General features: G+C 41.7%; 1 protein-coding gene across 1 annotated transcript in view; it reads left to right on the top strand.

Moving 5' to 3' along the window:
* The window catches only part of LOC149307033 (thrombin inhibitor hemalin-like), a 29,312-nt gene extending 14,599 nt beyond the window's left edge, over positions 1-14,713 (top strand). The window contains exons 4-7 of the mRNA XM_089537804.1: positions 107-283; positions 732-770; positions 9,598-9,777; positions 14,575-14,713. Coding sequence (XP_089393930.1) covers positions 107-283; positions 732-770; positions 9,598-9,777; positions 14,575-14,579 — 401 coding nt within the window. The 3' untranslated portion in view covers positions 14,580-14,713. The remainder of the gene's footprint in view (positions 1-106; positions 284-731; positions 771-9,597; positions 9,778-14,574) is intronic.
* Positions 14,714-17,509: the final 2,796 nt, after the last annotated feature.

The following is a 17,509-nucleotide window of genomic DNA, read 5'->3' as shown; positions in this document are numbered from 1 at the left end:
GATGTAACGTTTTCACTCATCATGAGCACTTATGTGTTAGAAGAAGAGATTATATTTGTGAACAGTCTGGCTTTTTTCTTTCGCCCCCCTCCCCCCCACCCCCTAGATACAGCTCCAAAATGCAGACTCAGACGAAGAATAGGATGGTGCAGATCTAAGTTGCCTCGCTATTATTATGATTACAAGAACCAGAGATGTAGGCCCTTCATATATAGTGGTTGCAGAGGCAATGAAAACAATTTTGCATCTTACAGAGAGTGTGCTATGGCTTGTGAACCATTTGGTAAGGACAAAGTATGCTCTATATTCTCCCCTATCCAGAACCTCCATTTCCCCACCTCAATAGTATATATGCAATAATGATATTCCTACCAAAGCCATAGGAGCTTCTGTCTTTAATAATGGGAAAAGGAAATATCTTTGCTGTTGAGGAACCTGCCATTTGTGAGTAGGGATGGAAAAGAAACTGGTATTAACTGAATTCTTTTACAGAGGAGAAAAGGAAGTGCTTTAAAAAAAAGTTAAGAAAAAGGCACAAGGTTATGACAAAATGTGTTATTCATTTATAGTGTTATTATCAAACTGAAAATGTTAACCTCCTCAAGAGATAACCCTTTGATGTCCTCCTCCATTTTCTTCTATGTAACGTTCCCTGAGCTGAGCATTAGGCACCTCCAGCCAAACCACAGTCCTTCCATGCAATGACATTGACTTCTTTGTCTTTATTGCAGGAAATATTGACTATTCAAAATTGCCTCAGTGGAATCCAGGTAAAATCTCCATCTCCAAGTCCTCTTCTGACAATCATATGAATAATTCATACTTGCAATTCATGCTCTGTTTCATACTATAAATCTTGCCCTCTTTCTTCAACATCTCTTAATGGGCCCTCAAGGGGACATTTTGCACTCACTTCTTGTGCTCTGATTTCACTCAATGCCATAACAACATCCAATGGGATCCTGAGATTTGCAGTTTAGGGAGGGGCATTTAGGATCCTCAGCCAGAGAGCTCCAATGCTTCACTAAACTACGAAGCCCAGGGTTCCATAGGAAGTTGCCATGGCTGTTAAAATGTCGTCATAATGCTACAACTATATTGTGTGAAATGGCTCCAGGCTTTTTCTGGGTGTTTTTTTTTGTCTGCATCATAGTTTCTACCAGGATTTTAAGAGCTCAGCAGAGGTATGACTAGGACTATGCTCTCACCACACTCCCAGCCACACAACTGCACTGGAAGGAAATTCAGGCGAGGAGCCATGGAGGCAGAAGGGAAACAGCCACCCTGCGTGAGTTTCCTTCTGAATCCTTTCCTCTCCAGTGACTGCCTCCATTTTATCTCGTTCTTCTCATGTGTAGGGAAGGGAGCTGAGCATCTTCCCTGGTGCCACCAGCACCACTGTGAACTCATGCTCCACTTGACCCAACCTACCTGGCTTCTCTACCTGAGTTTCCCTCCGAGTGTGAAGCATGCTTCCCCTGATGTTAATTTCCTTAGTATCTCTTTCTCACTCTCTCTCAGTCTTTCCTTATATTTTCATCCATCTAGCTATTAATCTTTCTTTATGTTATTCTCTTCAAGCTTGTCCACTTTTCCTTCCAAAATATTTTAACAGCATTCTATCCTTTATCTATTTTTTCTATGGACTTACCTTTCAGCCAGTTATGCCATTCTGTCCATTTCCATCATATCTGCTAACTTTGCAAAGGGGTCTTGAGATTTCCATTTTGGGGCATATACAATTTTTGCATTTGTAATCATATAAAGAATTATTCTCCAGATTCCTTCTCCCCAGTTTTTTCAGTACTGTCTGTCTTGTTCAATAGGTAACGTTCTGGTTGTAAATTAATAATTTTTGCCATCTTCTGTTACTTTGCCACATGTTTTCCAGTTTTCATCTTTGAAATGTTGGGAGAGATGAAACCCTACCAGTGGCATCGCTAGAGTTGGTGCCACCCGGTGCAATAAGTTATGGTGCCACGCGCGCGCACACACACACACACACACACACTATTCTCCCATGCCACACCATACAGAATCCTTAGTAATGTTTTTTGTTCTAACGTGACTCATAAATTGTAATTCCTGTGTATCACTGAATGCAATGACAACAGTTGTGACAGTGACGCCCCTGCATAATTTGCATTATTCTATGCAAATTACTATAATTTGAAGCTATGAGGTGCTGGAATATGGCAACCATATCTGGAAGAGAACTGGCCCAAGACCAACCAATGAGCATCAGGGCTGAGTAGAGAATTTGAATCTACCACATGCTGTATGACTTTCTAACCACTGTAACACGTTGGTTCTGGAATACAGTATGCTCTTGCAAACAGCATTATGGTGATCATCTCCATCACTATGGAGATGGCTATCGTTTAGAACTTGGAACAAGCTCTCTGGGCATGATAAGATGGGAAGGAGGTTTCCATCAGAGTAACCCCACTTTCCTGGATGTCTGTAGAAGCAGAAAATGCTCAGTGGAATGAGTGGCAAGAGCATTACTAGGTTGCTGAGTTGCTGCTGAGCACTGATGAATTCCCCATTTCAAAGGCAGTGTTACTGTCCATTAGGGCCAAAGGGAAACAACTGCCCCAGGTGACAAAAGTTGAAGGTGCCAGTGACAATTCCCTATTCGCCATGAGTCTCCTTTCATCTGAGATGTGTGTGCCAACCTGCCTCAGTGTAGTGGTGGGCACTGTCCAAGAACCGAGGGAGAAATCAGGTTCAGCAGCCGGTCCAGTTGGCTTCTGTGCACAAAGTAGAGGAAGGGAGAGAGGCTATTTTGTCCTTGATGTCAGGCAGCAAACATTTTAAAACTGACTGACAGCCACAGAACCGAAGGCAAGCATGTACAGCTAAAATTTGCACACAGCCATCTAGTGCGCACGGTTGGTGTAGTTTGATTCTTGTTCATATCTGCTAGACCTCATTTTGCAAATTCAGAATTCTTTACATTTTGAATAAGTAAATTAACCCTGCAGCTGCAGTTACCAGTAAAGAGGCAGCCCTTTCCAGCTTGTCTCTGAAATACTTCTCAGTCTCTATTAGAGAAAGAGTGGTTTTCTTTCCTTCTGGGGAAAATAGGCTGACTGAGAAAGAAGAGCCATGAGAGATGGAGGAGGTGATGTCAGGGTGCCATCCAAACATTCTCCTGTGTTCTTAATGTAATAATGCGACAGTATTGGAAACTGTACAGCAGTGTTTACCTGTGCAAAGAAGATGGTTCTTGGACAGTACCCTCCACTGCACTACACTACCAATGTTGAATTCTGGGGCCGTATGGTGTCATCTGTTTGGTCAGACATGAAGTGGAAGGTGTACTTCCACATGCCAAGAAGAATTCTTATGATGCTGGTTGAAGCTCTTTGGCCAGAGATTGTTGGGCACGACACTTGTATGCATCAAGCCGTTCCAGTGGAGTAACGGGTCGCCATCACTCTGTGGCTGCTTGTGCACCAATGCTCCTATGCTATAGTAGCTTCCCAGTTCAAAGTTGGGCGCTCTATAATTTCCAACATATTTGTGCAAGTGGTTCTTGCCATGGAGATGCTGCTGTTATGGAAGACTGTTTTCCATTGGGACCATAAAAAGTATGTATGTTTGATTGCTGTTAATCTGTTCGTGAATGTTCTGCATTCTTATCCAAAACATAAATGCCATGTTATTTTGCTGTATTCCTGTAGGTGATGGCAGGCTTTGAGGAGCTGCGCATCCCGCAGGTGATTGGAGCTGTGGATGAATGCCAGAGTGTAATTATCTCTCCAGCGCATCAAGGAAGACGATTCATTAGCAGGAAAAATGGTTACTCCATTCTCCTTCAAGGCACTTGTGACCACAGTGGATGCTTTGTGGATGCAGAAATGGGTTAGAGTGGGACAAATCACAATGCTAGGATGTTTAGGAACTCAAGCAGATATAATACATTAGAGGCTGGGGTTTCTGTACCTGGGAACCTTCCTCAGAGTCGTCTGAAGCGGAGGCCAGGGGAGAGGAAGATGCTTCAGGAGAGGTGGATGAAGCCCATGGTAAGACCACACTGTAACATTATGAAGAGCACCGTCCTTTTTGGACTAACACTCTCTCAGTCGTGTGGGATGACAAATTCTTTCCCCACCCACATTAAATAGGTTGGCTATATATATCACACTGTACTGTACATCAAGTTGGAGGGACACATGGCCAATGATACCCTGTCCCATATGTAGGTGTGATCAGATTTTAACAGGATAACTGTTCAGTTCCCCTCTTCAAAAGGCAATGTGTTGGCATCAGTTCTAGCATCAGTGGCATCAGTCCTCTGCTGAAAATGGGAGGTGTCTCAAGAAACCAGGATGGATGACTAAGGAACTTTCAACTGAGCTAAGTTTTAAATGGAACATGTATAAGAAATGGAAAAAGGGGGAAATCACCAAAGAGGAATTCAAACAAATAGCAGGCATGTGTAGGGGTAAAGTCAGAAAAGCTAAAGCGCAGAATGAACTCAGGCTTGCTAGAGAGGTTAAGAACAACAAAAAGGGCTTTTTTGGATATGTCTGCAGCAAAAGGAAGAAGGAAAAGGTAGGGCCACTGCGTGGAAAAGATGGCAAAATGCTAACAGGGGACAGAGAAAAGGCAGAATTACTCAACACCTTCTTTGCCTCAGTCTTCTCAGAAAAGACAAAGGGTGCTCAATCTGAGGATAATGGAGCAGAGGACAGAATAGGGGAATTTCAGCACAGAATAAGTAAAGAGATAGTAGAGGAATACCTTGTTAATCTAAATGAATTTAAGTCTCCGGGACCAGATGAACTACATCCAAGGGTACTAAATGAACTGGCAAGTGTAATATCAGAGCTATTGGCAATAATCTTTGAGAACTCCTGGAAAACAGGAGAAATCCCAGCAGACTGGAGGAGGGCAAACCTTGTCCCCATCTTCAAAAAGGGGAAAAAAGAGGATCCGAACAATTATCGTCCAGTTAGTCTGACATCAATACCAGGAAAGATTCTGGAGCAGATCATTAAACAGAGAGTCTGTGAACATCTAGAAGGCAATGCCGTAATCACAAAAACTCAACATGGGTTTCAGAGAAACAAGTCATGCCAGACAAATCTGATCTCTTTCTTTGATAAAATTACCAGCTTGGTAGATGAAGGGAATGCTGTGGATATAGTATATCTTGATTTCAGTAAGGCCTTTGACAAGGTTTCCCATGACATTCTTGCAAACAAGACTGTAAAATGTGGGCTAGACAAGGTAACTGTTACATGGATTTGTAATTGGTTGACCAGCCGAACCCAAAGGATGGTCAGCAATGGTTCCTTTTCATCCTGGAGAGAAGTGACCAGTGGAGTCCCACAGGGCTCTGTCCTGGGCCCAGTGTTATTCAACATCTTTATCAATGACCTGGATGACAGAATTGGGAGCATACTTATCAAATTTGCAGATGACACCAAATTAGGAGGAATAGCTAATACCCCAGAGGAAAGGATCAAGATTCAAAATGACCTGAATAGACTAGAAAGCTGGGCCAAAGCTAACAAAATGAAATTCAACACGGAGAAATGTAAGGTACTGCACTTAGGACAGAAAAATGAAATGCACAGATATAGGATGGGGGACACCTGGCTGAATGAAACTACATGTGAAAGGGATCTGGGAGTCCAAGTAGACCACAAGTTGAACATGAGTCAACAGTGCGATGCGGCAACTAAAAAGGCCAATGCAATTTTAGGCTGCATCAATAAAAGTATAGTGTCTAGATCAAGAGAAGTAATAGTGCCATTTTATTCTGCTTTGGTCAGGCCCACCTGGAATATTGTGTCCAGTTCTGGGCACCACAATTCAAAAAGGACATTGAGAAACTGGAGCGTGTCCAGAGGAGGGCAACTAAAATGGTGAAAGGTCTGGAAACCTTGCCCTATGAGGAACGACTCAGGGAGCTGGGGATGTTTAGCCTGGAGAAGAGAAGGTTAAGAGCTGATATGATAGCCCTGTTTAAATATTTGAAAGGATGTCATATTGAGGAGGAAACAAGCTTGTTTTCTGCTGCTCCAGAGAACAGGACCCGCAACAATGGATGCAAGCTACAGGAAAAGAGATTCCACCTCAACATTAGGAAGAACTTCCTGACAGTAAGGGCTGTTCGACAGTGGAATGCACTCACTCGGAGTGTAGTGGAGTCTCCTTCCTTGGAGGTCTTTAAGCAGAGGCTAGATGGCCATCTGTCGGGGATGCTTTGATTTGGATTTCCTGCATGGCAGGGGGTTGGACTGGATGGCCCGTGCGGTCTCTTCCAACTCTATGATGAATGAATGCAGATTATTCAGCATGTGCAGAACAGGAAACTTAACAGTATTTACATCTGTAGAGACAAGAGAACATCCCGCCACATCCTGCACTACACACTATATGAATGCATTACTCCTTCACTGCTATATTGACCGTGGCCTGCTGCAACAGTGGGATAATAGTCCTGCCAATGAAAACACTCTTGCCATAACTGCATGCTGTTCCTTTACCTTTATTCCTATTGCACACACACAGGCAGCTGGTGAACAGTGACCAGAAGCACCCCTTCCTTAATGAGATCTGTATGTATGAATTAGACAGAATTCCCACAGGCAAGCATTACTTGTGTATAATGTTACTGGTCTCTGAATTTACTTAATCTGTTTTTACAGGGCGTCATGTAGAGGCAATATTTGTGGCCACTGAGTCAAAACTTAAAAGTCTGGAGGAAGCCTTGGCGCTGCCCAAAGCATAGCTGTTGTTTTTATATTTTTTGTAACATTTACTATAATTTCCTTTTAGGAAAACATTTTCTACAGAATTCAAGTTTGTTTTTTATCTACTGTAACATATGTATTGTGTTAATAAAAACACGTTCTATTAAAAACAAATGTATTTGAAAAACAGTGTACATCTTTCAAAAAGGTGCTTATAAGTATAGTTATTTAATTCAATTTGTGAGGTATTTTTTTTATCTCTGTTAATATATATAGTGTGCAGTGAAAAAACTAGTAATAACGGGTTCCTAAGGCAGTAATAGGTACAGCATTGTTACACTGTGAAGGCCATATGTTCATTTCAAGTTTAGGGGGAAATGGCACTGCTTCCTTATTTTTCTTGGAGGCCTTCCATTTGTAGGTACTACTCATGCCCCGTTGTGCAGATCTGCAGAGTTACCTGGCATCATAATTGTCCCACCATCCTTATATGACATATGCACAAATTGTTCACTGTTAGAATTATTTGAAGGTTTAAATTTTAGTCTCCTTACAGGTATGGAAACCCCCCCCCCTTATCATTTGTTGCCCTTGACTAGTCAAAAGTTAAAGCATAGTATTTAGCAGATTACTTTGCTGCTGCATATAACTTCCCTTCTGGATGCTTCTTCCTCTGATGCTATTTTCACTTTCAATTTTCACTTTCTAATAAGAAAGGTCTGATCCTGTAAGGGCTACTTCCTGTTTTCCAGTGGGATGGATATCTATATCTATATATATCTCTATCTATCTATCTATCTATCTATCTATCTATCTATCTATCTATCTATCTATCTATCATCTATCTATCTATCTATCTATCTATCTATCTATCTATCTATCTATCATCTATCTATCAAAATTATTAATTATTATTATTTATAAGTAAAGAACTGTGTTCAAAACATGTCACAGCAATAAAGCAAAATAAAACAATTCATCTCACAACTTTGAATTATGTTGCAGGTCTCCTTCTTAGGTTCTGTCAATGTAAGTGGTCCTTGTAAAGTCCAGTGCTGTCTTTGTGTAAATCTAGTCCAGAATGTCCTACCAAAGGCTTAGATGAGATGGAGGTTGTCTTCTCTCATTTCTGTCGTTGTTTACAAAGTCAGTGAGTGGGAACCATTTGTCTATGAGTTCCTGATTTTGGTTGTCCTGCGCAACTTGCCATTCTGTCAGACAGTTTTTCAAGTAACCATAGGTCCCATACCTTTTCACACCACATTTCTAAAGATACCTCCCCTGCTTTCCAGCATCTGACCATTTCTACACGAAGTTTTTATAGTTCTAATTTGAGTTTGCGTCTACATATATTGATTACAATAGCATTTCTGGACATAATTTTACTTCTTGGTTGGTAATCAATGACATTTGTTCAAGTACCAATTGCCAAAATGTGTTTATTTGGGGGCAGTTTAACTATGTGTGTAGAAATGTGCCATTATCATTACAACCACACCAACTTTTGGAGTTAACATTTTTAACCATTCTGGCTAGCTTCACTGGCATCAAATACCACTTGTGTATAATTTTCAAGGGACGTTATCAGACAAGGGAAATTGGAAGTATAATCCAATGGCAATCTGAATGCAATAATGGGGTTTGACATTATTGCATGATAGACTACCACATGCAATTTCGGGCAATGGGAAGTCAGTCCGAACACAATCATGGGGTTTCGCGTTATTGCATGAGAGGTGATCACATGCAATTTCGGGCAATGAAAAGCTGTTTTCGGGCAATGGGAAGTCAGTTCGAACGCAATTTGAATTCACATAAATTTGGTGAACTACTGAATTCATGTGAATGCGTTCTGGCCCCACTTTCTTTTCATTTGATATTAAGAGAAATTCCTCCCGTGTGATAAACTCCGGGGTGTTTTCTCTCATCAATGCTGATCTGGATTTAAAAGAGGTGGAAGACCAAACTGTAGTCCGTTTTGAAATGGGAACTGAAAGATTCAAATCCGTTTCCCAGTTTGGTTGTATGCCACGGCTGTTTTGGTGAGAGTGGTCAATCAAATGGTTTAAGATTACAGATGATAGTCCTTTGGTGCTTTGGGAGCGAGGAATGCATTGTGCCTCAAATCCGGGAAGTGATCTCGGTGGTCCTCCTCTTTCCTTTCATTTGTGTGTAAAAGCAATTATTTGATGGAGATGAAGCCAACTAACCTTTAATGGCTCTAAATCTAAAGTTAGTTCCTCAGTTACTTTTGGCCCGCCGTTACGAAAGAGGTCTTGGACAAAATATACACCTTGTTGTTCCCATCCCTGGAATTGATTGGATTTGTCTGGGAAATAGAAAGATCTGTGGACAAGGAAGGGGCAAATAGGAGAGGTATCTGGTGCTAGAACTTGCTTCCATCTTGACAATATCTGACATTTGTAGCCATGGGTTTTTAATGTTTTTAATTACTTGTGGAGTGGGTTTTGTTAAAGAACAAAGCAACATTGGTGTGTGGTTGGCCATTCATTTCCATGTTAACCCAGTTTATGTTCTGATCTTTTTTAATTAAATGAGGGATCTGACTAAGTTGGAATGCTGCAAAATATAGTTCAAGGAATTGCTATAAGGAGAGCCTGGGATACTGCACCGTTTTTAAAATTCGATACAGCTTTATCTTTTTAAAATATGTTTTATTCTTTTAATAACTATCTGTTTTAATACCTTAATAATTTAATTCCTTTTTAATGTACACTTTTAAAAAATGTTTTTAATTGTACTGTTTTTAATGCTGTGAAGCCGCTCTGAGTCCCAGTCCTGGGAAAAGAGCAAGATACAAATAACTATAGTAGTAATAATAATGATAATAATAATAACAATTTCTTCTTTTCCCTCTTCTCAGAAACTATGCGTGACACATGTGAGCTGCCAGTAGATGTAGGACCTTGCAGTGCAAACTTTCTTCGTTTTTATTACGATGCCAAAACAAAGACCTGCAAGCCATTCAGTTTTGGAGGCTGTAATGGCAATAGCAATAATTTTGTGACTCTACAGGATTGCATTCGGGAATGTAGATGGCCAGGTAAGGCGAAAGAACTTCTAAAAAATTCCCCAGGCAACATCCACAAAACCTCTCTTAATAGGACTTATCAGAGCTTGGAAGTTTAATTAGTTACAAACAAGTGATTTGCTAAATATGTTTTTCCAGTAACAAAGTGTAGCTGAGTTATATTTCAACTGTATACAAGAGATAACCTCACTTCTTTTTGCAGTCTAAGTCAGAACATACCACAAAAATAATCCAGCTTGAGACTGCTTTAACTGCCCTGGCTGAGTGCTATGGAATCTTGGGAATTGTAGTTTATTGTGGCACCAGAGCTCCCTGAGAGAGAAAGCGCAACATCTCATAAAACTACAGTTCCCAGAGTTTCCTAGCATTGAGCCAGGGCAGTTAAAGCGGTCTCAAACTGGATTGTGTTTTGGACCTAACTTCTCAGTCCTATGATGATGACGGTGCAGCTCCACTAAATAGTGAAGGAGGGATATCTCACAACTGCTTTGTTGAGGATGTTAAGGTGACAAAATTGTGCTTTGCACTAGAGGCTAGGACCATGAAGCATTCATACCTTTGAGAAGTAGAAATTTATTCACTTTTAAAATCTGTAACTGTAAACAGTAATTTTTGCCTGTCTTTGGAAATTACTGTAAGAAATTACGTTTTTCCAAACTCTGAAGAATATGGAAGTATGGGATACTAAAAGGCCTCAATATACGCTACCATAATCCAAGCATATCTGCCAACTACAGGAGCGGAGGAAGAAGAAATCAAAAATGTCTGTGATGAAGTCCAAGAAGAAATGGACCACACACCAAAATGGGACTGTTTGGTAATCCTAGGGGACTTGATGGCCAGTGGAACCAGAGCAGAATCAGACAGCGGAGAGAGATAGGCCCTTTTCACACTGGGATTTTTTGAGAAGTAGGGTCAGTTCGCATTGGCCGATGCGTATTCACATTATATCGCATTGTTGTTTCACACTTGTGAGCTCAGAATACGCATTGGCTGATGCGTATTCACGTTATATCGCACTGTATTTTCACACCTGGGCGGCCTTCCAAATTGAGGGGTTGCGGACTCAGTTCGAATCGGGTGATGCGTATTCAGGCAAAGTGAGGCGAATGCAGATTACCACACCAGCCCAATACAATGTGTATTGACCGATTCGAATCGGCATTCTCGCGCATGCTCTGTGGGGCTCTGAACGGGTCGCAACCTTTTTAACTTCCAGGGTGAAGAATGAGGTCACTGTTTAGCACGTAATATCGCGAGAATTGCTGCCTTTTCATCCCCCATCCCTTTTTTCTTTTAAACCAGCTATTTCCTTCCCTTTCGACGTTTCCACAGGAAAGCAGACAAATATGTATACATACATATAGAGTCTGTTTGACAACAATTAATAGATATGAATACTGGGGTGTGACCATGGCCAATGTCAATGTTTTTATAACACAAACATACATACATATATATATATATATATATATATACACACCTGAACATGTGTATATGTATATACTAATGTGCACATGTATAGAGGTAAATATGCAGTGGTATAGCCCAAAGTGTAATGGTGCATGTACAGCAGTACATAAACACACATTTATACACGGACATGTGCTCATGGTTAGATGAAAGGAGACAAATCTGGACATGTCAGCATATGTTTGTGCGTGTGTGCATGTGTGTATCTATCTATATATATAGACACACACACACACATATATACATATACACACACATACATACACATACCTATATATATACACACACAGTGGCACAGCGAAAAGTGTAATGCCGTATTTCTATGTGTACACACACATCTGTCTGTATAAGTGTGTGTATGTTTATACACACACACACACACACACACACACTTATATATATACACATAGTGGTACAGCCAAAAGTGTGATGCCGTATTTATATGTGTACACACACATCTGTCTGTATAAGTGTCTGTGTGTGTGTATATATGTGTGTGTATGTGTATACACACACACACACACACACACACACATAGTGGTACAGGCAAAAGTGTGATGCCGTATTTATATGTGTACATACACATCTGCCTGTATGAGTGTTCATCTATCTATCTATCTATCTATCTATCTATCTATCTATCTATCTATCTATCTATCTGTCTATGAATGCAGTGGTACAGCTCAAAGTGTAATGCTGCATGTATATGTGTACAGACACAGTTCGCAACCCCCTTGGAAGGAGGACACAATACAATGCGATATAACATGAATACGCATTGGCCGATGCGAACTGACCCTACTTCTGCGCTCAAAAAATCCCAGTGTGAAAAGGGCCATAGAAAAGCAAAGCTGAAGAGCAACTGAAAAGAGTTCTGCAAGGTCAACAATCTGTTCATTAGCAATACCTTCCTCATATAACCAGAGTGAGACGGTCCAGACAGTCGGCACAAAAACCAAATAGATTACACAATAGGAAGCAGAAGATTGAGAGGATCCATTCTTGTGGGAAAAGACCATTAAGGCTGAATCAACAGAAGTATAGACATTATAAATCAAAAGGGATCAAGTGAAGCAATATGGCCTGTCTATTCTTCCTTTGTCAGACATGACCGCTGGCAGTTCTGGTCCCCACAATTCAAGAAGGATGCTGACATGCGAGAGTGTGTCTGAAAGGGAAAGGAAAAGTCTGTGGGAGCTCAGTTTGTTTAGCCTGAAGAAGAGAAGGTTGAGAGGTGATATGATAGCACTGTGTAAATATTTGAAAGGATATCATACTAAAGATGGAGCAAGTTATAGATATAACTTTCAGTTACAGATATAGGATGGGAGACACATGGCTGAACGAGACTATGTGTGAAAGGGATCTGGGAGTCCAAGTAGACTACAAGCTAAACATGAGTGAACAGTGTGATGCGGCAGCTAAAAAGGCCAATGCAATTTTAGGCTGCATCAGTAAAAGTATCATATCTAGATCAAGGGAAGTAATAGTGCCACTCTATTCTGCTTTGGTCAGGCCCCACCTGGAATATTGTGTCCAGTTCTGGGCGCCACAATTCAAAAAGGATGTTGAAAAACTGGAACATGTCCAAAGGAGGGCAAGTAAAATGGTGAAAGGTCTAGAAACCATGTCCTATGGAGGAACGACTTAAGGAGCTGGGGATGTTTAGCCTGGAGAAGAGAAGGTTAAGAGGTGATATGATAGCCCTGTTTAAATATTTGAAGGGATGCCATACTGAGGAGGGAGCTGACTTGTTTTCACTTGCTCCAGAGACTAGGACCCGGAGCAATGGATGCAAGCTACAAGAAAAGAGATTCCACCTCAACATTAGGAAGAACTTCCTGACAGTAAGGGCTGTCCGACAGTGGAACACACTCCTTCCTCGGAGTGTTGTGGAGTCTCTTTCCTTGGAGGTCTTTAACAGAGGCTAGATGGCCATCTGTCGGAGATGATTTGATTTGGATTCCTGCATCATAATAATAATAATAATATAACTCCTGGACTCATCCCTACAGTTATCATCCCAGGTGGATGCAATGGCTAGGAGTGCTTGGTACCAGCTTCGGCTGATACGCCAGCTGCGCCCCTGTCTGGACCAAAAGGACCTTGAAACAGTAGTTCATGCACTGGTAACCTCTCGCTTGGATTTCTGTAATGCACTCTACATGGGGCTACCTTTGTACCAGCTTCGGAAGCTTCAATTAGTTCAAAACGCTGCAGCCAGATTGGTCACTGGGACCTCTAGGTTGGACCACATAACAATACTAAAATCTCTTCACTGGCTGCCGATTAGCTTCTGGGCTCAATACAAAGTGTTGGTTATTACCTTTCAAGCCCTACATGGCTTGGGCCCGAGTTACTTGAGGGAACGCTTCTCCCTACATAATCCGCCCCGCACTCTCAGAACAACAGGCAAATACCAACTGGAATATCCCAGGGTGAGACTGTCTGCAACTCACCAACGAGCGTTTACATCTATTGCTCCTACACATTGGAATAAACTCCCTGAAGAGATTCGTCTCAGTCCTTCCCTTGACATTTTCAAGAAAATGTTGAAAACTCATTTGTTCCGTTTAGCATACCCTCCTGACCCATCATAGAGAATGTATCCTCCTATCCCCTATCCTGTAATGTGAAATGTATTAGGATGTTAACTGTGATCTCGAGATTTTAACTGTTTTTATATGATGTTTTAACCTAATGTACTTCTGATTGTATTTTATATTGTAAACCCTGTGCTGTATAGATGCTTTGAATTTGTTTACCGCTTTGATCCCAGGAAAAGCGGTATAGAAATAAAGATTTATTATTATGATATTATTATTATTATTATTATTATTCACTTGTAATTCTGCTTTTGCACTTTCTTCCATAATTTTCATCTTCAGTCATTCCAAGTCTTTGCTGTTTTTTGCTTGTATTGTTTTGCTCATAATGTTGATACCTACCTATCTTAAGTTATTAATGTTTCTTCCTCCATTTTTTCACATCTCCTTCCTCCAAGTCTAATCTCACTTTTTGCATGATATGTTCTGTGTATAAATTAAAATGGTGATAAAATGCCATCTTGTCTGACCCCTTGCCACCTGAAGACCAATATGTTCTTCATAATCTTTCTTGACAGTGGCCTTAGGCTATGTATTAGGACAATCAAATGTTGGAGCATTTTCATTTCGTTTAGAGGAATTTATAGTTTTTTATGCTCTGCAAAGTCAAAAGCTTTGCTGCAATTTGATCCCCGCCCAAATCATAAAGTTACCTCACTGAGAAATCAGCCTCTGCCTCTTCTCCAGAATCCATTCTCCCGATGTGATGTGTTTTCACTTCTCTCCTCAGGTTAACCTGAGAGCTACAGCACAGACCTGGGCCTGTAACATGTTCAGCCCCATTCACACGCCACTGGGTTGCACAAAACAAAGACATTAGGTGCACCGTGAAGAGTTTTCATCCTGTTGTGCAGGCTTTGCATGCTGACCAATAAACCTCCTTGTTCTTCTGGCTTTTGTGAATTCTGTTTCTTGAATATGACCCTGTTGGGGCATGTAGAATCAGGATTAAACATGGAACATGCAGAAGACAGGCACATGGAACAGGAATGCCACTGGAAGGCCTCTGCTGTGTAGCTCTGTGCAGGCGCAAAGGGAAAACCTCCCACGCCGAAGCTGCCGGACAGAAAAAGAACTGCTGAACAGCTGTGTTCCCACAAAGAGGTCTTTGGTCTTTTGGTTCCGATCTGTACAAACCGACTGTCAAAATGCATCGTCGGACTCCTATATGCAACCCTCATCCACTGAGCAACCAACTCACACTCTGAGATACACATCCCCTCCTGGGCTTTGGAGTCCATCTTGCTCCTGGGACATCACCCGTTTCCTGTCACCTGACAGCTGTGACTCTGCAGATTTGAAGCCTGATGGTTTTGCCTCCTGTCCCTCTGTCACCAGCTTCCTGTGACTCAGACTCTCAAAGGTTGAGTGGTCATGTCTCCCAAACCTTGTCACCTTTGTCCCAGTTCCAGGCTACAGTCACATCTCTGACATCTTCTGACCAGAGTGCTCCCTACTCTGACAGACCTTGCATGACCTTATATTGTCGAAATGCACTCTTGTGCTGATGCCAGTAGACATAGAACTTGACAAAGTTACTTTTGGGAACAATAATTCACAGGATCCTCCCATTCAGGATGTCCACTGGGTTCTGGAAACTGTGGTTGAAAAAGGTAATAAGTTCTGGGTAATGGTAGTAAGAAGTGATAATTTTTATAAGCAGATTTGCTACATTTCCTCCTGCCCAGAAACAGAGTTCACAAGAACATATAATCTAACCATATCCAGGCATAAAAGAGAATAATTTAATTATATAGGAAGCATCTATGTAAATCCTCCTTTTGAGTAAATTATTCTAGATGCTCCTTATTTTTAAAAATGTTGTTCTTGGTCAGCATAGCTGCCACATAGAGAAAACCAAATATGTTTTGATGTGGCCATTTGGCTGATGGTCCAGTCAACTTGCACTCAGAATCCTAGAGTTGGAAGAGACCTCAAGGGCCATCCGGTCCAACCCTATTCTGCCATGCAGGAATACACAGTCAAAGCACTCCCAGCAGATGGCCATCCAGCCTCTGTTTAAAAACCTCCAAAGAGGAAGACTCCACCAGACTCCAAGGAAGCAGCCTCTTCTATGATCGAATAGCTCTTAGGAGTTTATCGCATAGGGCACTTACCACTGCCCAAGTGTTTCCCAAACGTTTCAGAAGCACCAGAGGTGAGATCATCCATCGCGCTTCTGAAACGTCATAGAGGCTTCCCGCTTCCCTTCTGTCATGGAAGTGTTCGCAGGCAAGCCTCACAAAAGCCATGTTTATTAACGAAAGATCCTGTTAATAAAAATGGCTTTTCTGAGGCTTCCCCACGAATGCTTCTGCGGCGGAAAGAAAACGGGAAGCTACTATGATGTTTCAGAAGCGTGACGGATGATCCCACCTCTGCTGCTTCTGAAACGTTTGGGAAACACTTGGGCAGCGTTTGGGCAGCAGTAAGTGCCCTATGTGATAAACACCTTATTGTCAGGAGGTTTTTCCTAATGCTGAAGTAGGACCTCTGTAGTTTGCATCCATTGCTCTGGGTCCTATTCTTTAAAGCTGCAGAAGAGACATTTGCTCCATCTTCACTATGACATCCCTTCAAATATTCAAACAGTGCTATCATATCACCTTTTGAACTTCTTAACTTGCTTCACCTAAGTCTCATCTCTCAAATAGGAACCATGCTGTCATGCTGTCTTGGAAATTCTGGGAAGTGTAGTCCAAAGAAGTAATTTTCCCAGCCAAAGGATGCATTTGATTCTCATTCTGGTGCCATCACTGAGGAAGAAAGTGAGGGCAGATACAAGGTGGAAAGGAGGTGGTGGAGTCTGTTGACAGCAATGGCCCAAAGGAGATAGGGATATGGACAGAAGAGATCTCCCTGGCCATTTCCTGTTGGATCTCATCATTGTATGTTAGACCTTCTTGTCAACATTTCCACTGGCTGACAGTGTACCCCCCCTGTTCAGTGAATATTACAACTTAGTGTGTGATGATAATGTTAATACATCATGTCAGTCTTTCATCTTGTAAAAGTCATGCTCTTAAAGTGACTACTGCACTGTGAAGCTTAACTAAAAGCAGCTGCAGCTTCTAGCCCTGGGACAAGTGCTAGGGGAGTGGTCCTCCAGATGGTTTGGACTTCAGCTCTCAGAATTCCTGGCTGGCTGGGGCTTCTGGGAGTTGAAGTCCCAAACAGCTTGGGGTCCAAAGTTTGAGAATCACTGATCTAGGTTCTGTCTATGGAGTGCTTGGAAAACGTACCCAGAAATCCTTGGACACTGAGCCTCCCGGCTGAGCCAGGCTAGAGGAGCAACTAGGGCAGATGCTGAACTGGTTCTACTGCAATTCCCCTCCGAGGAGACCATTTCCTCAGAAGGCTCCTGTGAATCTGAACTGAACGCAGCGTGTAGGATGTTTAACTGAGCCCACTCAGAAAGCAACCACCTGAAGGAAGTTTATCTTGTTTTGTGAATGATTTACTTTGTCTTTCCTTTGTAGTCAGTCCTTGAGGACCAGATGGCTCAGCACTGGAAAACCGGTTTGCCATTTCCTTGTAAAAAAATTTAAAAGCAGAAGACGTGCCTTTGCTCTCTATGTTTGTCAGACAGATAAGTAAGCCTCCTTGGACACTCATTGTCATTCCCCTGACCCTCTTTTTTCTTATCTTGCCTTTCTATAGAGTGC

This window comes from Sceloporus occidentalis, unplaced genomic scaffold (assembly GCF_023333645.1).
Source record: "Sceloporus occidentalis isolate IW3139 unplaced genomic scaffold, rSceOcc1.0.p SCAF_9, whole genome shotgun sequence".
NCBI classification, from domain to species: Eukaryota; Metazoa; Chordata; class Lepidosauria; order Squamata; family Phrynosomatidae; genus Sceloporus; species Sceloporus occidentalis.
The sequence above is the reverse complement of the archived record's forward strand: the minus strand, read 5'-3'. Positions and strand labels throughout refer to the sequence as shown.